Below are 20,895 nucleotides of genomic sequence, written 5' to 3'. Positions count from 1 at the left end.
TTTGTTTTTTACCTGCCCAGCACAGAGGTGGTGATGGGCTTTGGGCACTGAATATTTTGCCTTGTTTTGTTTTTTACCTGCCCAGCACAGAGGTGCTGATGGGCTTTGGGAAATGTCCTGGGTGATTCCTAGGGAACAGCTTTGTATTTGCAGCTGGGATAACCCGGTTTTGCTCCTGTCCTGTCTCCATCCCAGGCTCTGGAGGAGGCTGGGGCTGCCCAGCAGGGCATGAACGAGAGCTGTTCTGCCTGYCTGCTGCTCCCCCTCCCTTTCCCACCTCCCCTCCTCCAAGCTCAGCCCCTCTCGCCCTGCTCCAGCTGGAGCCACAGGTTTATCTGGAGGCAAGGAGTCCCTGCTCTGTAAGCTGAGCCCCGGGAGAGGAGGAGGGATCTGCTGGACCCTGGAGGAGAAAGGGTTTGTCTGCCCCGGAGGAAGGGAGAGAGGCAGAGCCTGGGCACCATGGCTGGATTCTCTGCTCTGGGGCTCCTCTCCCTGTGTCAGCTCTTGGCTGCAGCATCAGCTCAGGTGAGAAACCTCATTTGTGTCTTGTGCTCTGGGAGAAACCTGTAAAGGTAAAAGATTGATTGTGTAAAGAGTGTGTTGCATGTGTGGGGTAAAATGTAGCAAGAGGCAGGTTATTACTTTAAAGTTTATTACAAATTATTATACCCAATTATTACAAATGGGATTTGTACCTGTGTGGGTCGATGTAAAAACTGCTTTCTGTTTCTGTAGAAGTGTTGTCTTCCCATTCAGGGCTGCAGTTGTGAGAGAGAAAGCCTTGGAAAGGGGAGAGCTGTTGGTATAAGAGAAAGTTTTCTTTCACAATGAAGTAACAGATTTCCAGYGAGACTGATCTGATCTGGGTCTTTATCTGAATCAGAATTTCTTACTCATTCTCTCAGTCAATTTTCAGATTTTATACTTACAGCATATTTCACCGTTGCTCACTTGAGACATGAAGCTGTATGAAGCTTCCCTGTCTGGTGTTAATGTTATTGTCTGGGGAAGTGACTCCTCAGTGAGTTTTTCATTGTTAGTGAGGAATTTTCGCAGCCTGGCTTGGGAAATCAGARCTCTGCTGTGAGCAGAGCTGCTTCTACAATGAAACCTTTGTTCCCTGAAGCTACAGTAAGTTGCTCTCTGGAGCCCTCTCCATACAGAAGTCATTTATTGGATCTTTTTTTCCTTCTCCCCTCCTCAGACCTTTCCAAAATCCCAGATTTTCAAGAGGCATTCTGCTCAGAGAGGAGACTTTCCCTTTCTCCTCCTATCTTCACTGGTGTCTGCCTGGCTTTGCCATCATCACCCCATCAGACTGGGGCTATAAATTCATTATTTCTGCCAAGCACTGGGCACCCGTTTTCCACGGGCTTTGCATTTCCCCCTCTGCCCAAACCAAAATGTGCCTGTGGGCAGTGAGAACCATTGCCTATGCACTCAAATCCCTTTGCTGCCCAGTGACCTGCTGGGATTCCCAGTACTGGCCACCAGTGAAAGGAGCTGGGGATGTGCTCAGTTAAAAGGGTTTTCCAAAGAGCTTTGGACTGCTCTGGGGCAACCAGGCTGACAGGGGATGCAGATTTAGGGTAAAGCTGTAGGGCTGGGCCATTGATTTCTGATCCAGGTGCGATGGGAATTTGGGTCTGCTTTGCATTTTTCTAATGCAAAAATCATCTCTTGTSTTTCACTTTTCCCCAGTCCCTTCAGAGAATAGGACCACAAGGCCCTCCTGGACCACGAGGACCCCCTGGACCATCGGGCAAGGACGGCATTGATGTGAGTGACATGGCAGGGGCTGGCTCGGGAGAGGGGTGGAGCAGAGGCAGAGCCAGCAGGCAGAGAAGCTGCTCTTGTTGTCCACATCCTTCAGGGGTGGATGGAGCTGGAAAATCACTGTCCTTGCACTCCTTCTTGTGCAGGAGTCAGAACAGCGAGTAGAGGAGCTGCTCTTGTTCTCCACATCCTTCAGGGGTGGATGGAGCTGGAAAATCACCATCCTTGCACTCCTCCTTGTGCAGGAGTCAGAACAGCAAGCAGAAGTGCTGAGCAGCCTCAGGTTCTTTGCAGGATCACTGCCCTGTCTCCAGGGAGAGCTCAGGGGTTCGTGACCCTGCTTGCAAAGTAGAATATTTCTCTTTTGGCACAAGGTTGAGTGCAGGGGTATGATGAGTGTGGGGTCAGTGCACGTTCAGTAGTTCAGAGAGAGATTTATGTGACGCTTCAGAGCATCCACATTTCTAGAGGGGCTRCAAGAGACTCAAATAAGCAGCACTGGACACTGCTTTTATTTTATTAATTTTATWTCARYATTGTCAGCATGGTTACCCCTCACTTTGGCTCATGGTCTCTCAGGATCTGGCTGGTGTGTTTCCAGACATGAGTTTGTAGKGGCCCAAAATGAAATGGAGAGCCTTTGTTTCAGCAGGCAGCTCCTTACACCCCGTGTACAGGGAGAAGACAACACAACCCAGGACTCAACAGAGGAGAAAATCTTGTTCTGTTACTTTTAATTGATGTTTCCATAGAAATTAGAAATATTGCTTCCATGCATCTGTTGGATAAGAACTGAATTGTGCCCTGAAGTTGGCAGTGGATAAAAGGAGCATCAGATGGACCTTCAGCAAGACCACATCAAATGCAAAAAGTCTGGATTCCTCCTTCAATTTCCAGTTTGAGCAGCTCTTGTCTCCCTGAGCTGCTTGTGGAACAGTTCAGGGGTTTTTAAAGCTCATCTGAAGTACATTTATTGGATCTGGGCCCTTAAGCAACCTTGAAAAAAATCTATTCATTCCATGCAGRTCATTTTCTTTTGGATAACGAGGTTAAAAAAATATATATGTATGAGTTCCCTGGTACAGGGTGAACAAGGACTGTTTGTGCTGCAGTGGGGAGCTTTCCCTGCAGCTCCCTGAGCCAGGCTGGTCTGAAGAGAGAACCTCATTGATTTCCAGCTGCTCCCTCCAAGTGTCCTTTTGGCTAATGGAGACTGTTTTCCTGGGAATCTCACTCGGGTTTTGTAGTGTGAGAAGTTCAGAGCTGGTACCTCAGGTTTTTGTGGTGTCACAAAAGGCTTCAGGGCACACCCCAGAAGAGGGCAAAGGACACATGTTCCTGTTTGCAGCACTGGAATCCCTGCAGTAGGATGTTGGTGTGGTCAGCAGGTTTTGGAARATGCTGCCTGTGATTGTCTGTGGAAGGAAAAAGAAGAGTTTGGGAAGGAGGAAGCCCTTCAGACTTCAAGTTTCAACTTCTGCAGAGARGCAATCGGAAAGAAACCCTGTAGTTGTTCAGTTCCTGCTTTCTACAGGATATTTAATTGTGGAACAGCACCAGCATCACTTCTGATTGCTCTTGGAACCAGGAGCCCAGGGAGGTGTCAGTCACGTGAACCAACACCCTTTTATCCACAACAAAAAGCTCTGGAAGGTTCTCCATGGGACAGGATCAAATTACAACATCTAATTAATGGAGAACTTAGTCCTAATAAATCAAATTAGTAAAGTATGGTGCAAAACCCTGCAGTCCCAGCTTCCATCTGGAGTTTTGGCTGTGCAGGAATGGTCTCTTATTGAACAGTGTTGAGCTCCATCCCTGCTGTGAACAGAGGATGGCAGGTGCCCTGTTCAGGTGAGATGGTCTGGCTGTCCAGGGATGGTTCCTGCTCTTGGAGAGGACCAAGAGTCCTTTCAGGAATTGCACAGGAGGAGCTGCAGGGCTGTGGCTGGTGCTCAGCACAGTCATGCAGCCTCCCTGTGTAAGAACTGTTCTTTTTTTTGTCAGTACACTCCAAAATTGATGGTATWTAAAATCCAACACTGCTCTGCATTTTCCTAGTGCTGCATGGGGAGGATCATGTGGATCCTGAGTGGCGGTGTTAATTCTTCCACTGCAGACCAAAACCATTATTTTGTTTTTCTTTTGGTGCTGAGACTTTTTTTTTTAAATTGCAGTTGAAAATTTTTTTTCTCTGTATTCCTGAACCTTGCAAGCCACTCCAGCCAGGTCATCTTCACAGATGTCTTTGGGTGGATGTGGTGTGGAGTGTTGCTGGATGTGTTTGAGCTCAGTGGGTGCTGCTGAGGTGTTGAGCAGTCTCCTACCATCAGCTGTGAGCAGTGAGAGGTGCAGAACATGCAGCTGAATTATTCAGGAYATCTCCTTGGATGAACCCCATCAGCACAATTTCTCGAAGGTCCTGCTTTCATCCCTGCCTTTYAGGAGGAGCTGCAACATGAAGTCCCTCTGAAATATTTTATAATTTAAGCCCTTAACAAGCTTCTCGTTTCATTCTCGGTAACAAGCARAATCTCTCTCTCCCAAGACTAAAAACAGCATGTTAGATGGAAAGAATTAGTGACAGGYTCCTGTGAATTATTTCTGAGAATGTAATTCCCTAAATTGCTAATAGGCAATTGTCACTTTTCAAAAATCAAGCTTGGCTTTTTTTTCCTGCTTTCTCTCTCCCGCCTTGACTTGCTGAGAAAGAATAAACTTCCTTYCCTCTCACACAGCACCAGGAGAGCATTTCCTTTTGCTGACARCCCTTGCCTCTAATTCCCAGTGATCTGGCACTGGGGGTACAAACACTGATTAGGCTTTTGATTCAGCTCTCTGAAGTTCTGGTGCTCCTGCAGAGTCCTGCAGGGGTCTGTGATGGCAGGATCAAGGTTTAAGRTGGTCCCCAGCAGCCTTTGCTGGTRCTGTGACCTYGCTGTGCAGAAAAACWCAAGGGSCTGGCAATTCCAGGTGCTGGAGGAGGGAGCAAACCACCCCTRCTGCCATTTCCAGATGCCTTTTCATTTCAAAAGAACTGCTCCTTTCATTTCCTTGGCAGGGAACCTTCCCCAGCCGTGATAGTGATAACTATTTATGGAAAAGCTGTGGGCAAAGGGTGCTGAAGGAGTTGCTTCAGCGAGTCAGAGCATAAAGATGCCTCTGTTCAGGGACCCTCTGGTCRGTCAGTGGTGCAGGATGTAAATCCTGAGCAGTACCAGGCTGAGATGTGCCCACAGCCTCCCAGTAAATATAGAAATGCTATAAATTCCCAGCTCTGCAGACGCCTCCTGGCTCCTAATTCCCAGCCCCATGGTGGGATGGTGTTATTTCCAGCCTTGCTCTGTTCATAACCACCCTTTTTTGCACAGAGATTTTCTTCCAGGGTACCAACTTGCCCCTTCCCCTCTGCTCGCCTGCAATAGCTGAGCCTCTCACAATACTCAGTGCATTTATCCTAAAGCCAGGAGGGCAGGGTACCCTCTGGACTTGGAGACAATGATTTTCTGTGGGATGAGTTGGAAACCAAGTTTCACTCAAGCTCCTGCTGTTCACAAATGTTTGTTTCTTTCAGGGCCTAACACTAAAATACAAATTGTTATCTGGGATCCACACACACACTTATGAATGGCATCACAACTGGCTGAGCTGGAAGAAGAGATTAAAGACTTATGAAATGTTGTTTTCCAAACATCTTTAATGCTGTTCTTAAAAATTTCTTTTTATTAGAATTAAAAAAAAAAAGAGTGAAATATTTTATGGAAATTGTGTTTAATCCAGATTGTGCAATTGGATTAGGTGGAAATCGGTTGGGGGTTGTGCTCATTTGCTTTTCCAGTCTGAGTTTAGTCATATGAAGAAAATCACTGCGGACAGTTTGTTCATTCTTCCCTTTGTGGTAATCCCCAGCTCCTGGCAGTACCACAGTTTCACACTGTGCCCTGGAAAGCTGCAGTTTGTCACTGCATCCCTCTGTTTCACCAGGAAGACGTTTGGAAGCTGTGACRCCCATCCAGCTTCCTCTCTACCCAACATGCAGACAATCCCAAGTGCAAATCCATTCTGATTCTGTCTGGAAGAAGCTGGAGGTGCTGGGGGCAGCGTTCAGGGAGTTCTGCTTCTCTCTGGGAGGCTGAGGATGTGGATTCCACCAAATCTGCTGCTGCAGGTGTGGAAAAAGCTGTCCAGGCTCATCCTGCTTAGGGGTGGCAGGGTTTAGAGCATCAGCTCCGTGAGATGAGCGAGGTTAATGTTGGAGTGGGTGTGAAGGGAGCTTTGAGTGCAGTTGGGAAAAACACTGTTGGAAAAAGACACCAAAGAGAGGTTCAGCACTAACGCTGTYTTTTCTCTTTCTAGGGAGAGCCAGGCCCTCCTGGTTTGCCAGGCCCCCCAGTAAGTATTTTCTATTTGCTGTTGACTTCTCCATCCTTCTGAGAGCACACAGGGCACAATCTGGCACTTACAGCCTCACTTTCCTCTTCATCTGCCACAGAATTCCCAGGGGTGGGGATGCTCAGCACTGCCCCAGGGGACAAACCCATTCTCCTGCTTCATTGCTGTCAGTGAAATAAAATGAAAATTAAATTAATGAATGAAATAAAGCTTGTGCATTACCTGTGTAATGAAATTATTGGCACCAAGCCACATCACATGGTTATTTTKGGCACTGCTCTGAGTCTGCTTCAGCCCCTCAGTCTGCTCAAAATTGTACCAGGTGGCAGAGCCCTTTGGCCACTGAGTTCATCCCTTCCTACCCCTTACTGGGAGCAGCTTGGGAATGAGCCAAAGCCCTGAAATTTAGGATTTGGATGTGGATTCATGGCAAGATTCACCTCTCTTCATGGAATTCTCCSATGCTGGATGGTATAAGATGAACACATCAACCAAAGAGCTCCCATCCTTGCATCCTTGCCACATTTCTCTTGTTATTTTGTCACAATTGCCTGTTTATCTCATGTAGGGGCCAAAAGGTGCACCAGGGAAGCCTGGAGCAGCAGGTGAAGCGGGATTGCCTGGCCTTCCTGGAGTGGATGTGAGTATTTTGTCATCTTTTAGGTCTTTTAAACCTTTCACATAGGCAGGAGTGTTTTTCTGATGTGTTTTATCAACTTTCTCTGTGCTGCTGGGGAGGGAATGTGAGTCCTGGATCCACGTGTGTCATGCATATGGGGAAATTGTAGGAGTTGGAAGCATCTCTAGGCTGAATTAAGGAATTTTGAGRTGTGTCACTGACAGAATTTTGAGAAAAATTTTGAGATGTGTTACTGACAGAATGGCACTCTCTTGATCTGTTGGGTTTTTTTACAGGGTTTGACAGGAACTGATGGCCCACCTGGGCCAAGTGGGCCTCCAGGAGACCGTGTGAGTACCTCCTTAGAACTTAAATCCCTTTAAATGGTCATTGTCACTGATGGTAGCGATGGTTTTCCCATTCTTATGTAAATTGATGATATCCAAGTGTTGATTCTCATGTAAACCTCGCAGAATGCTTGGGCCCATGAAACAGAATCTGAATCCAGGGTGATTTTTCATTAGGCAGGGTATGAGATCCACCCTTCTTCCACATGGCTTTGATCTGCTTGGATTGCCTCAGTGGTGGCTGTACTGTGGATATTTCAAGTATCCAAAAAGTTTCACGAAGCACTCGACAGATTTAATGAAGAACTTTATCGCAGTGAAGTTATTTTGGCCTTTATTTCCAATCTGAGTTGGCAGATCTGTGATGTTTGTAATTATACTGTGCATTAATTGTTTAAACTTTTGCCTTTTATTATTTCTGGAGATGTCCATATGGCTGCATTATTAGTTGCCATAGCATTCCCCAKCCAGCCTAGCAAGAAATAAGAGTTTTTCCTGCTTCCTACATATTCCAGCTCTGCTGAGGGGCACCACAGGGGTGGAGAAACAGCTGCCAGAGATRTTACAGATGTCCTTCAGATCATCACCCACACTTAGGCCTTGCTGTGACATTAAGGACGAACCCTGAGCGAGCCACTCAGCACAGATTGTGATCCAGCATGGCTTTTTTCCTGTCTCCCAGATGGGAGCATAATGCTTGTGTTCACTATACCCCAGTAATCCACTCGTTTCCCCACGGACTGACTCAAATCTAGAAAATCTGTGAGTTGTTTGAAGTGATGAGTGGTGCGGTCATTTATTTTTGAGAGGTTCTTCTTCTTTTCCCATGTACAAGGAAAAGTTTGTGCGTGGCCACGGGGAAAAATTGACCCAAACGCTCTGGTCACAGCTCCAAATATCCTGATCACAGCTCCAAATGTCCTGAGCACAACTCCAAATATCCTGGTCACAGCTCCAAATATCCTGATCCCAGCTCCAAATATCCTGATCCCAGCTCCAAATATCCTGATCCCAGCTCCATATATCCTGATCACAGCTCCAAACATCCTGGTCACAGCTCCAAATATCCTGGTCACAGCTCCAAACATTCTGATCACAGCTCCAAATATCCTGATCACAGCTCCAAGCCTCTGTCCATCACCACCACCCTAAACCCCATTCTTTTTTTGTCCCTTGTGCCCATCTTTCTCCCCAGAGATCCAGAGCTGTAAAATCCTGGCTGCTCTCAGATATTCTGTGGCAAGAATCCAGCACCTTCTGGGAACAGATCCCTGATTTTTAAATCAGGAAAGCTCAGGACCACCCGTGGGAGGCTGTGAGCATTTCTGTGCCCTSTTTTGTGCTGGGTGGCAGTGCCTGCCCATGCCCACGTTGGGTAATTGAGCAGATAATTTCTGGGCACCAGAAATTCCTCTTTGGGTAGGAGCCCCCAGACAGAGCTGCCCTCGCTGCAGCCTCGGGTTTGCTGTGTTTTCCCTTATCTTTAACTCAGTCTGGCAGCATGGGGAAAACCTGGGACCCCTCTCATTTCTGGCAGCTTTTCAAGGTCAGTGGTCCATCTGGGAAATTGTTTTAATTGGTCTGATAAAAACCTGGGAAAAGGGGAAACTTCCGAAAGCTTCAGCGTTCTAAATGAACGGCATTGTTAGCCCGATTCTTTTCCTCTCTATCTTTTAGAACATATTTCAGACTTGTAGGACTCACTGAAATAAGCTGCTTATTGTTGTGGGTTTGAATTCATGYTTAACACTCTGATTTCTTCTAAATAAGCTTAATTTTTTGAACTGGCGTGTCTGGGAGCGAAGCTGTTTAGCATAGGGAAGTGGGCTCAGGGAAGCCAGTTTTCAGTAATATTTTATTGCCAAGCATTTCCAAAAGGATTTTTGTCTTAAATATCTCCTGCTGCTCTCAGCATTCATTTACTTTTCTCGTGCTTTTCTGCCTACAGACTGATTAGATCAAGCCTACTTATTTTTCAATTTTAAAAGCCCTTTATTTTCAGCTGGGATTGAGCTGGGTTTGGACCTCTATGCTACATGTTGGTGACCTTATTTGAAAGTTTTCAAAGGCCATTCTGGAGTTCGTTGCTTTACACTGAAAGCAATAAGGAAAACATAATTATTAACTTCTATTTATGAATGTCATAATAATCGAGTATTTTGTATGCTCCTCAGTTGTCTATTCAGTGAGTATATTACTACAGAGTGAAAAATTATGGTGATACTGTTTCCTAATCAAAAGAGAAAGAACATTGTTACCAGGAGAATGAGTCGAGTCAGACAATGTTATTAAAATTGAGGTGTAGATCAGAGTCTTTCCTTTGCACTTAATGCTCGTTCAGGAGTTTGATGATCTCTTACCTTACCAGGAATGTTCACTGCTGCATTCTGCACCTTACACCCTCCAAGATATGGAACCAGATGTTCTTTAAGGTSCCTTCCAACCYAAACCATTCTGGGATTCTGTCTCAGAATTATCACCCATAATTAATTTTTCAGCCTGCCAGCCAGCTGGCAACTTTGAAATGCAGCAAAGGAATTAAGGAGGTCTCTCTGTCTTCTCATCTTTAGTGAAGCAGGAATTTAACAGCTTCAAGAGTGACTTAATTCTGGTCTAAGCCATAAGATCACCAAGCTCCAGTCAAGCCTAGGAGTAGGAATGCAAACTGGGAAAAGGAGACTGGGGATTTGCCAAGGAAGAAAGTGAAGAAGCAGGAGCTGCCAAATCTTTGGCTTTGCTTGAAAGGAAAATGGATGAATTAATAAAATTCACTAGAATAAGTCCAGATTTTGTTAATAGCTTTAGCATACTTAGTCATTGGGTCTACAATATGAATGTATTATGAATGAGAATATTTCAAATAGATAAAATTCACGTTATGAACATTTAGATTTTCATGGAGATTAATCTGAGGCCAGCTGAGACTTCCAGGATAATTATCCCTAAGTTTTTGTCCTTATATGTGTGAATTCAGCTGAGCATCTCCAGTTTCTGCAAGAAACTCTGCTGGACTTTCCAGGCAAAGATTGGTGTGAAGGAGAGCAGGCTTTGGTGACTCTGCTCAGTGGAGGTTTCTGTTTTATCCCTGATTTATGTCTTGTGTTATCCCCACAGGGTGCATTAGGACCTGCTGGGCCGCCTGGACCTGCTGTAAGTTCCTCCCAGAACAGCACATGGGATGGAAGTGTGGGATATTATACCAAAACCATCACCAGGATGGGAAAGCTTTGTATCCCAAATAAAGGGATCAAAGCCTGAAGGAGTGAATATATCATTTGAAATGTTTAAATATGTATGTGTGACCCGTTCTGGTAGCACAGGACTTGCTTTTGAGTCTCTGAGGTGCTRTCAAAGCAAACCAGCTTGGGATACAGACTAACAAAATCATTAGACATTACCCAAAGTCTGATCAAAATTAAAAGGGAAAAGGAGAAATAGGTAAAGTGGAATGTTGTCTTCCTCTCCATGTCCCACTCTTGTGTCACCACACATCACTTTTCTTACAGACGTCTCATAGGTAACAGAGATGTAAAGGAATATGAATTACTAGAGGCAACAAAAGGATTCATCAAGGCTCATACTCTGCTCTGATTGCAAATTATAATAATTAAGGGCAAGGGAGTGATAAGGAAACTTAGAAGAAAAAAAAAGAAAACCAGCGTTTTCAGAGGTTTTCTTTTCTTACTGTATGTTCMGTTTCTGAGTGATCTTTTACTGTTTTAAATGTTGTTTCCAGGGCAAAGGGCTACCAGGACCTCCAGTAAGTAATAGGAATATTTTTTTTCATAAAAGGGTGTTATTGCATACCCTGAGTGTTACAAACCCACCCCAGGCCTTGGGTCCCTCTCCTGTGCCAGGTCATCGACCTTGTGGGACTTTTATCCTTGCCCTCACCCTGGGGAACTGGCACTGGTGTACATTCAAGGCACAGCAGCCTGGTTATCTCTGGAAATGGGGCAGCTTTTGTTTGCTGRGTGCCTGGAGCATCCCAGAGCTGCCCTGTGCTGAGGATGCAGATGGGCAGTGTATTCCAGGGGGATGTGCATTGGGAAGCTGCTCTGGTGCAGGGTGGAGCTCCTTAGGGGGGTTGGGCAAATGGGGACAGCCAAACTGCTGCCTGTCCCTGGGATTTGGGGTGGCAAGGTCACCACAGATGTGAAAGCTGCTCTCTCTGTTTAACAGGGGCCTCCAGGACCCAGTGGGCTCCCAGGTGGACATGGATTTCGGGGTCCTTCTGTGAGTTTCTCCTACCATTTAATCCTCATGTACTGAATGTGTCACCACCACACAAGAATGAGTTTCAGTTTTGGTCTCTTACCCTACTCTGAAGTGGTAGCCACTCTTCACACCATTTTGGTAGCCACTCCTCACACCCCTTTGCATTTCCATTGAAGGGGAGTTACCATTATTTTTCTCTCTTTTCAGGGACCTTTTGGTCTGCCAGGATTCCCAGGGCCTCCTGGACCACCTGGACCTCCCGTAAGTTAAGACTTGCAAATAAATTGGAGAAAATTCCCTGGAGGGAGTCTAGAATTTCCTTCTTGCTGCACTTTTTGTTTCCTGCCATTGCCACGAGCACTCAGCAGGGCATAAACACCACACCCTGAGGAGAGCAGGAACTTTTCCCTGGCTGCACTTGGGTGTGTCGATGATCTCCTGTTTATTATTTGTGCTTTGTGWGAGGAGTGCCCAGTGACACCCCACCTTTATGGCACACAGATTGCAGGCTGGGCTTGTTGATCTCTCAAGGAAGGATTTTTGTGCTTGATYTGTTCTTGTAGGGCCAGCAAGTGGGGCTTGCATCGAGTCTCTGCTTTGAGAGGCTGTGGCCTCTCTGGAGTGTTGAACAGTGGGGTTGGGGGGTGTTTTCTCCAAACCAGGAGGAATCCAGGCACTGCTGCTCTCCTCTTACTGCTGCCTGCATCACCTAAGGCTCAAGGCTCTTCCCAAGGCCAGCTGAGCATCTCCAGAGGATGGGCACACCCCTGATGTGTCTGGTTTTGAGGTTTTTTGTGCAGCTCAAAACACTCCAGGGTCAGGGGCAGCACTTTAGGCTGTGGGGCTGAGCGTGTGCCTTGTGCTTTTCCAGCTGAGCTGGCTCTGTACAAATTGTCCTAGAAATGGTCTTTGCTCCTGTTATTTGTCTTGTATTTAAAAGCCGCCATTCCCTGAATTGCAGGGTCTTCCAGGCGCCCTTCCTGATGCTGGTGGGGACCTCCAGGTAAGTTTTTCTTTATGTAGCATGAAAATACATTTTGGTTTAATCCCTGATATGAATTTTGGTTGGCATAGCTGGGTGTTGTCAGACCATTTCACATGAGCTGTGGGTGTAAACCACCTTACCATGAGGCACAAGGGTGGGGAGGGTGTGTTTGCTGGGCTGAAATGTTTTTTCAAGGAGGAAGATGTGCTCTGGCACAGGGTGCTCAGTGAAGCTGKGGCTGCCYCAYCCCTGGAAATGCCCARGGCCAGGTTGGGCAGGGTTTGGAGCACCCTGRGGCAGTGGAAGGTGTCCCTGCCYATGGCAGGGGRTGGAAYGAGATGARCTTTAAGGTTTCTTCCAACTYGAACCATCCTTTGATTCCAGTGCTGATTTCCTCTTGATCTTTACTTCCTAAAATGCACGTTTTGCATTCTCTTCTCTTTTGCATTGTTTAGTTGTACTAAACAACTTCAGCATTTGATAAAAGACACCAGCTTTTCASCAACCCATCTTTGTGACAGGAAAGGTTTTGGGTGTGGCACTGGTAATTTCCAGGGATGGTGGCACYRRGTTCYCATGGACATATGCTTTGTTTARGCCTCCTTCTTTAGGAGAAAGCCTYGGTTCCTTTCTTTCAGGGGAACGATGGGAAGTGGCATTTGCAGATTTCACAGCTGTTGTTGTGACAGCTTCTTTGGTTTTCTAATTGGCATTCCCCAAAAAAASCTCAGAGTYGGTTTAGACTGCCTTATGGCAYATCACATGGGAGCTAATAGAAAAAYGWTGCTATTTCTGCAAGTTTAATTTAAGTTAYCGTGTGGAATAAACTAGAAAATTAAATTTTTGCTACAGAGGTGCTGCCTGAAGTTGTATTAAAAGGAAAAAAAAAAAAACCCAATCAAAACTGCAAAGTAATACTTATTTGTAAAGTTTCAAGAGTATGGCCTTTTCATTATTAAATTTCCATGCATGTTCTGGTTTGCTCCCAGTCCAGCTGGAATTCCCACCCCTGGACATCTGCAGGTATCAGCTCATAGGTATTGAGCTTTTATTGGTGCCCTTCAAGTAACTCTGGTGCCTGTCCTTGTTTCACTTAAGGAGTTGGTTAAAGGAAATAAATAGAGGTGAATTAATGCAGAGGATTAAATATGGTCCTAATGATTTAAATGAAACTGATCCAGCTTCGCTAGGAAAACTGAATTCTTCAGCATTTTGGACTGTGGAGCTTTCAAAAAGTCTCACATAAATCRTTATTTCATAAATGATTAAATTGTGTTCATAAATCATTATTGTGAGGGTTACCAGACCTCTAGGAGCCCTTTCCACAGGGTCAATACATGGTGCTATGATTCCATTAGATTTAGGGGATTTACAGCCAAAACCCACATGAATCTTGATTTTCTGATGAATGAAACCAGCCTCTCTCGTGTGCCCTGTGTGCCTGCTAAACCCAAGTGTTTCTGTCCCCTGCAGTGCCCAGCTCTGTGCCCACCAGGTCCCCCAGGGCCCCCAGGAATGCCAGGCTTCAAGGTAAGGACACCTCACCTGCAATGCAAGGATTTGTCTCCCAAAATAAACACCACTATGAGCCCCTGGGATTAATYTGTTTATACAGCCCATGTCTCCTGTAGGCTCCATACCTCCAAAACCATGAATTTGTGTTTATTTGTTGGGCTCTGGTGCATAAATTCAAGGTTTCAAGCATCAGGAGTTGAAACATCTCCTCCTCTGTCCCCTCTCTGGTTCACATGAAGTCARTGAGTTATGGACTCCAGCAGTGAGACAAACTAAAAAGTGACTCAGGTTGTTTTAGCAGGATTTAGAAGTTGGCAGTGAGTGGGAGAACTCCTGGGAAATGCTCTGAATTCCTCCTGAACTGACCTTTCTCGGGTCTGTTTGGTCTCTGCACTGAGTCATAAATATCATTACAAATAGGAAATGTTTAGGGCATAATTACTCCAAATTCATAGCTCATGGAATGGAAAACGGTGTGCAACTCTCCAATTATGATGCAAATGATGCACAGGACCTTTGTGATGGTGAGGAATAACATCTGCCATGGCTGAAATCAGCCTGGGTCTSTCCCACAATAATAGAAATGGAGCCAAGACACAAATTGAATCAGAGCTCACATAAAAGCTTTCAATGGGACATGGATTTCTTTGCAATCTTCATGATGCAAACATTGAGAGTGACTTAAAAGGGGAGGTTAAAGATGCAGAATGGAGTTTTCAGAAGTGACTCAGCCCCATTTTCAGGGGTGCTGGGGACTGAGTTCTGGTTCCTGATCTGTATTGGAGAGTTGCATCCAGACCATGAGCTCTGACCAGTGGAATTCACTCTGGAAAACCAAATCTGGGCATTTGCTGAAAGTGCATCAGTTCTGTCACTGGTGCCTCAATGGGACTGGGRCAGGAGGGATCTCCATTCACCTGTGCACAGCACACCTACAGATTGTTTTCCCTGTCAGCCTTTTGGGATGTTGGGGGTTTCAGTCTCACAGCTGTCTCACCAAATTTAAATTTTAAAACAAGAATGTGATGTGAATAATGAGAACTCTTATTTCTAGGGACACACTGGTCACAAAGGGGAACCTGGTGAAGTGGGAAAACAAGGAGAGAAGGTAAACTTCAATTGAAAAGGGATGGGGGAAGATTTTTCTCTTTTAAAACACCTTGAAAAAGAAATAAGGGATTTCTTCATGAAGAAAGGGAGAAATTAGGCTGAAYAAGGAGAAGTTGCTATGACTGAAGTGGAGTGGCTTTCATTGCTTTGTAGGACCGTGTGCTGACTCTCCAAGAAAATTCATTTTCTCAAGGATCCTCATGTTAAGATCAGTTTGRGTTAGCTGCTATCATTTCCCATGCAGGGATGTCAGCTCAGGGAAAGCCCTGCATTAATCATGTGGATAAATTCCTGACTGATCCAAATGTTCTTACACGTAGAAGGAATTGTCTGCGATGCAGRAGGAAATTCTGAAGAGAAATCTGGGAGGGAGAGAGGGAGCAAGGAGAAATAAGTTGTGGAGGTCCCTGGCTGTGTGTTTGAGGGCTCCTGCTGTCTCTCCTCTTCTCTAACTGGTTTTTCTCTCCCAGGGTAACCCTGGCCCTCCTGGCCCTCCAGGAATTCCTGGTGGTGTTGGTCTGCAGGTAACACCCCTGTTCTCTGTGGAGCTCATTGGAGCCATCAGTCCCCTCGGTGACACAGGCAGAGATTGAGTTTGAACTGATTTGTTTTCCTAATTAGGGCCCAAGAGGACTGAGAGGCCTCCCTGGTCCAATGGGTCCGGCTGGTGACAGAGTAAGAAAAACCTTCTGTTTTTTTTTTTTTTACTTTTTCCTTCCACCACCAGTTTATCTTGTGAGAGATGCCAGTGACACTTCTCCTTACAGAATTCCACTGTAAATTTGTAAAGGTATCAAGTGTGGGGTGTTCTGTTCCATCAGAACAAAGATCCCCCAAAGTCAGGGGGATCATACACCTGGGTCAGGCTCAGCCAGACTGAACCATTCCAAAGTGCAAGACTCACAGTGTTACAGAATCTTGCAAAAAAAAGGAGAGAAACATTTCATGAACCCTTCACTTGCTGTTGCTTTACAAGAAAAAGCCAAAGAATCACTGATGGACACAAAAAGGCTCCTCAGTGAGAACAGGGTCAATCTCCAGCTCATGGTGGCTTTGAGCTGTCACAGTCCCTTGACCAACAGCCCAGAGGCTGAATGGTTTTGAACTGGATGAAGTCATGAATTAATTTAGGAACAAAAGTGTTATCAAGATAGCCAGGCCATGAATGATATCAGTGTACCAGAGGCACAAAGGTGGGCAGAACCAGAATAAAATCCCATTGCTCAGAGTGGGATTTTTTTGCAAATTTGTCCTGTAAACCAGCAGGAAATACAGGCTGTCTTTCCAGGGCTTTTGTGTTTTCTCAGGCTGTGGCAYGAGGTGGGGATTCTGTTACTTCATCCCTGCCAAGCCCAGCATTAAAWGGTGTCTGTTCTCTGCAGGGTGACATTGGATTCAGAGGCCCACCTGGAATCCCAGGCCCTCCAGGGAGGGTTGTGAGTATCCCAGTTATCCCAGTCTGTGCTGACCACCTCCACCAGATTATTCCCTTTTTTCCTTTTCCCTATTAGGGCAGTGTCATTTCACCTGAACCAGGCTTCAGGGTGTTTTTCCCTTTGCCATGCTCCACACCAGAATAAGTCCATCACATTTCCATTGCTTTTTGTGTTTCATTGCCCTTCCCTGAGCTCCAGCAGCTGTGGGCAAGCACTGGAGAGGGGAATATCCATTACTTTTGTAGGAAAAATCCATCCTATCGTGACCTTACATCCCTTGAGCCTGCTCTGCTCCTGAGCCCACAGCTCTCAAGGATTTTTGGAATAGCTGTGTATTGAAAATGCACCCCCTTCCTTCTGCAGAGCTCCCTTCTGCAGAACCACTCTCTGGGGACCCTCCCTAGGCTTTGCAATTATAGCAGAAATTCATCCAAACTGAAATAAAATGAGGTGCTTTCTCACCAAACCTCTCATTATGCCAGGCAGGATCTAGGCAGTAAATATTAAAGCTTCTCTTCTGTTTCTGCTTAAAGAAATTGCCTCATTAAATGAAGGGGGAGATGCTCTCTGCCCTGAGGGATTGTTGGCAAAGTCTCTGCTGCAAAAAGTGTGTCAGGAATTAGAGTGTAACTGTTGGGGAACTGTGTGTGCTCACCCCTGGCACCAGCAAACTGCACAAAACTCTCCTTATTTTACCCTTGGAACATCAATCTCTGTGTGATGGAAATGTTTAATGGCTTTTCCTCCTCTGCCACAGGGAGACCAAGGGAGCAAAGGACCTCAGGGATTCCGGGGGCCCAAAGGTGACTCTGTAAGTGCAAACACCCATCTGCTCCCTCTGGGACCTGACATTCCAGGGACTCTGATTCACAGGCTTCTTATGGCTGGTGTCCCCTTCATTTGCTGGAGAGGGATGGAAGAATCATCTCAAAAATGAAATGTTTAATTCTTGCTAAAGATATCTGAGCAATGGGGAGTCCAAGTGCTGCTACAGCCTGGAGCACAGGGAGCAGATTTTACACCTCCATCCCTTGAAATGATCAAGAATTTTCCCAGGTGTTGTATCCAGCATTCCTGGTGTGTCCCAAAAGAATCTCTGTACCTGTGTGAACAGAGAGGAGCCAGCTGAAAATGAATGAAATGTCCCTGCAGAATCTGAGTATTGTCTTTGTTGACTGGTTGTTTGTAAGGTTAACACAGAATTTATTGTGGATTTCTAGGGTAAACCTGGACCAAAAGGAAACCCAGGGGCTCGTGGACTCATAGGAGAACCTGTAAGTCAATCAATCAGAGTGCAGATCTTGCTGTTGTCTTGCTTGCAGATGAGAAGATAAAACACAACAGGAAAAAAAACCTGATTTTTGCCGTCTTTGCTGTCAAACTTGTGCTCTGTGGGTCTTTGTTGCATTGGTGGGAGTGAAAAATCTCCCAGTACACCTGGAGCTGCACTCATTGCCAAAAGCTGCTTTGATGTGGATGTATTTTACCAACCACAGAGTCTCCTCCTGACCTAAATGTGCTGTCCATGGTTTCAGGGAATGCCTGGCAAGGATGGGCGGGATGGAGCTCCTGGACTCGATGGTGAGAAGGTTTGTAAAATCCTGCCTCAACACTGCAGGGAAGATTCCTCAGGCTGTCCTGGGAGGGCTGCAAAGCTGCTGGTGCTTGTCAAAAAGCTTGGCTGGGAAGGCTTTTGCTTCTAAAAAGTTTGCTGATATTGTCATTAGTGAAATTCTTCCATTGGTTAATCCCAAGGGAATTCCCTAAAGAAAGGAGATGCTCCTGTGGTGTCAGCTCAGCTGAATCCCTGGATTCAGTGGTTCCTGCTGGCTGACTCGAGGCCTTCAGAGGTGCCTTTTCAGAGCTGTTGACAGAGTTTATTGTAATTGCCTGGAGACAAAGTGCTGTCAGGTACTGGCTGCCTGGCTCTCAGACAGTGATCCTGCAGGAAAATTGAGCATGTGCTTCCCTGGGAGCTGCAGGGAAACACCGGGGAGCTCCTGTCCAGAGGGTGCTCAGTCCTGCAGACACAGCAGCTCTGGGTCCTGGGCATATGGGGAGGGAGAAAACTGCAAATGCCTCTTTGGGAATGTGTCCCCTGCCTGGGCCAGGCCTTTTCCCTCCTGACCTCTCCCTCTCCACAGGGTGATGCAGCTCCCATGGGTGCTCCTGGAGAGAAGGGGCCAAATGGACTCCCTGTGAGTATGGGGCAGGACCTGCCACCTTTGAGGTTTTGGGGGTTTCAGGAGCTCAGTGTGCCTGCAGGGATCCTCCTGGGGACAGGGGAGGGTCGTGCTGGGTTTTTTTTTCACAAGGGTTAAGCAAAGAGGAAATGCASTTTTCCCACCATGCAGACAGGGAAGGAGTGTACCACACAGAACTGGAGAGCACCTGGAGCAGTGCCACACACTCACACAGTAATTCCCTGGCTCTTGGCCTTTCTCACTCTTCAGAATCTAAATTTGAGAGGGATTTTCTCTTTCACATCCCAGTCATGTGCATCCCTTCTGGAGGGAGGTAAGATCTGGGCTTAATCCTGAGCTCTGTCCCTGCCTTACTCCAGTGCTTATTGGCAAAATGTTTCATCTCTCCAGAMTTCCAGCTATTTAAAAGAGATAAAGGATTCCTTTCTTCCTGTATYACAGAATATTTTGAACACCCCTGGAGAGAGGTTTCTGCTRGGCAAAATGTAGCTGCATTTGGTCTATTTSTATATCCTGCTCTTTGCTCTCCTGCCAAGGATTAGTGTTCATGGAGCTGCAAGGGCAGCAAGAGAGACATTGAARTCATAATTTTCACAGTGAAAGCTGCAGAAATCTAAACCCTCCATTGCTTCMAGCAAAGGTGTCTCATTGCATGTCTGATCAGAGCAGAATAACGAATTTAATAACTTCCCTTCTTCTGACATTGCTTTAATATAATCTTTTTCAGGGACTGCCTGGAAGAGCAGGTATTAAAGGCTCAAAGGGTGAACCAGTAAGTGAATCTCTCTAATGATGGGGTCTGGTGGGGAAAGTTGTCACAGCGAGACTTTTTGGGGGATTGGGAGGATTTACCCCACAGTTGGTAATACAGATGGTTTCTGTATTTCTGCTGAGGAGCAGGAATTGGGTAAAACAACTTCACTGGCACCTGGATCAGTACAGACAGAGCAGATACACAGGAGAGTGGTTTAGTAAACCTCATCCTTTTGCCACAGTCCCAGGAGGAGGCTTGATCTTTGGGAATCAAAAGCTGAGCACCTGCAAGCAGGAGCAGGATTATCTCATCTTGCCTTCTGCAGATTTTCCCTCAGCTCAGGAGAAAAGCTTCCATGGAGCTTTAGATTGGCACTTACCTGTGAGATAAAAGAAAACCTCAGACAGACCAAAGCAGTCCAGCACAAAGTTCTTCTGTCAGATGCCTTTTTATTTCCCTGTCCCTCTCCTTTATGAATTTTTCMCCTCTGAGGATTGCTGCTAATCCTCAGGGAGGAGAGCACGCTGCAGGAAGGGTGCAGGAATCTCCTCCTGACATGAAGGTGATGCAGGAGTGAAGGTGATGGGGTGTCCTGGTGTCCCTGTCTCACATGGGACACTGTCCTGGGGCTGGCAGCCCTCCCTGGTCCCTGCTGCAAGGATGGATTGTGCAGCTCACCTGTTCTCTGGAGCTGAGAGTTTTTTATTAAAACTGTACACATTTAAAGCTGTTTTTATTCCCTGGTCCAGGTTTGAACTCCCTCCTCCTTTTGTTGCTTCAGGCAGGACTCAGTGCAGTGATGGCCTAACTGAGTGTGTGYTTTGTGCTCTGCAGGGCAGTCCTGGAGTGACAGGAGAGACAGGACCCTCAGGAGAGCCAGGAATCCCTGTAAGTRTCCCAAATTCACACTGGGCTGAGCTTTGAACCAAACTGGGGAGCTGGGGCTCACATGCTGCTTCCCTGCACAAATCGAGGGATGCAACACCTGCAATCCCATGGGACTGAGCACTCCAGGGATCTGTTTGTATATCCTGTTCTTTACTCTCCTGCCAAGGATTAATGTTCATGGACCTGCAAGGGCAGCAGGAGAGACATTGAAATCATAATTTTCACAGTGAAAGCTGCAGAAATCCAAACCCTCCATTGCTTCAAGCAAAGGTCTCTCATTGCACGTCAAATCAGAGCAGAATAATGAAGTTAATAACTTCACTTCTTCTGAAATTGCTTTAATATAAATTAAAGCAGTCCACGCTGGTGTGGAGCTCCCCAGGGAGTGCTGAGCTGGCTGGGCAGGGTGCTGGGCACAGGTACTGGGCAAAACCCAGCTGTGGGCTGGCAGATGGGCCAGTGGGGCAGGAGTTTGGGGCTGGACAGCCTGGGATCCAGGAACACATCCCAGCAGGGTGGGAAGGGTGGATCTGTGGCTCCTAAATACCAGAGCTGACATTGGTGTCCCTGCAGGGCGACGTTGGCATTCCTGGTGAGAGAGGTCTGCCAGGACCCAGAGGAGCAACTGTGAGTACAGAGCTGAGCACCAGA

General features: G+C 46.3%; 1 protein-coding gene across 1 annotated transcript in view; it reads left to right on the top strand.

Annotated features, from left to right (window-relative positions):
* Nucleotides 1–358: 358 nt before the first annotated feature.
* Nucleotides 359–20,895, top strand: part of COL9A3 (collagen type IX alpha 3 chain) — a 30,832-nt gene continuing 10,295 nt past the window's right edge. The window contains exons 1-22 of the mRNA XM_057378325.1: nt 359–525; nt 1,702–1,779; nt 6,133–6,168; nt 6,737–6,808; nt 7,084–7,137; nt 10,249–10,284; nt 10,871–10,894; nt 11,317–11,370; nt 11,560–11,613; nt 12,314–12,355; nt 13,811–13,867; nt 14,907–14,960; nt 15,433–15,486; nt 15,584–15,637; nt 16,345–16,398; nt 17,156–17,209; nt 17,619–17,672; nt 17,934–17,987; nt 18,543–18,596; nt 19,330–19,374; nt 20,191–20,244; nt 20,818–20,871. Of these exons, the coding sequence (XP_057234308.1) occupies nt 460–525; nt 1,702–1,779; nt 6,133–6,168; nt 6,737–6,808; nt 7,084–7,137; nt 10,249–10,284; nt 10,871–10,894; nt 11,317–11,370; nt 11,560–11,613; nt 12,314–12,355; nt 13,811–13,867; nt 14,907–14,960; nt 15,433–15,486; nt 15,584–15,637; nt 16,345–16,398; nt 17,156–17,209; nt 17,619–17,672; nt 17,934–17,987; nt 18,543–18,596; nt 19,330–19,374; nt 20,191–20,244; nt 20,818–20,871 (1,158 nt within the window). The 5' untranslated portion in view covers nt 359–459. The remainder of the gene's footprint in view (nt 526–1,701; nt 1,780–6,132; nt 6,169–6,736; nt 6,809–7,083; nt 7,138–10,248; nt 10,285–10,870; nt 10,895–11,316; nt 11,371–11,559; nt 11,614–12,313; nt 12,356–13,810; nt 13,868–14,906; nt 14,961–15,432; nt 15,487–15,583; nt 15,638–16,344; nt 16,399–17,155; nt 17,210–17,618; nt 17,673–17,933; nt 17,988–18,542; nt 18,597–19,329; nt 19,375–20,190; nt 20,245–20,817; nt 20,872–20,895) is intronic.

This window comes from Malurus melanocephalus, unplaced genomic scaffold (assembly GCF_030028575.1).
Source record: "Malurus melanocephalus ecotype Western Australia unplaced genomic scaffold, MMel_1.1 scaffold_353, whole genome shotgun sequence".
In the NCBI taxonomy this organism is placed as follows: Eukaryota; Metazoa; Chordata; class Aves; order Passeriformes; family Maluridae; genus Malurus; species Malurus melanocephalus.
This window is presented reverse-complemented; position numbering and strand designations above follow the sequence as displayed.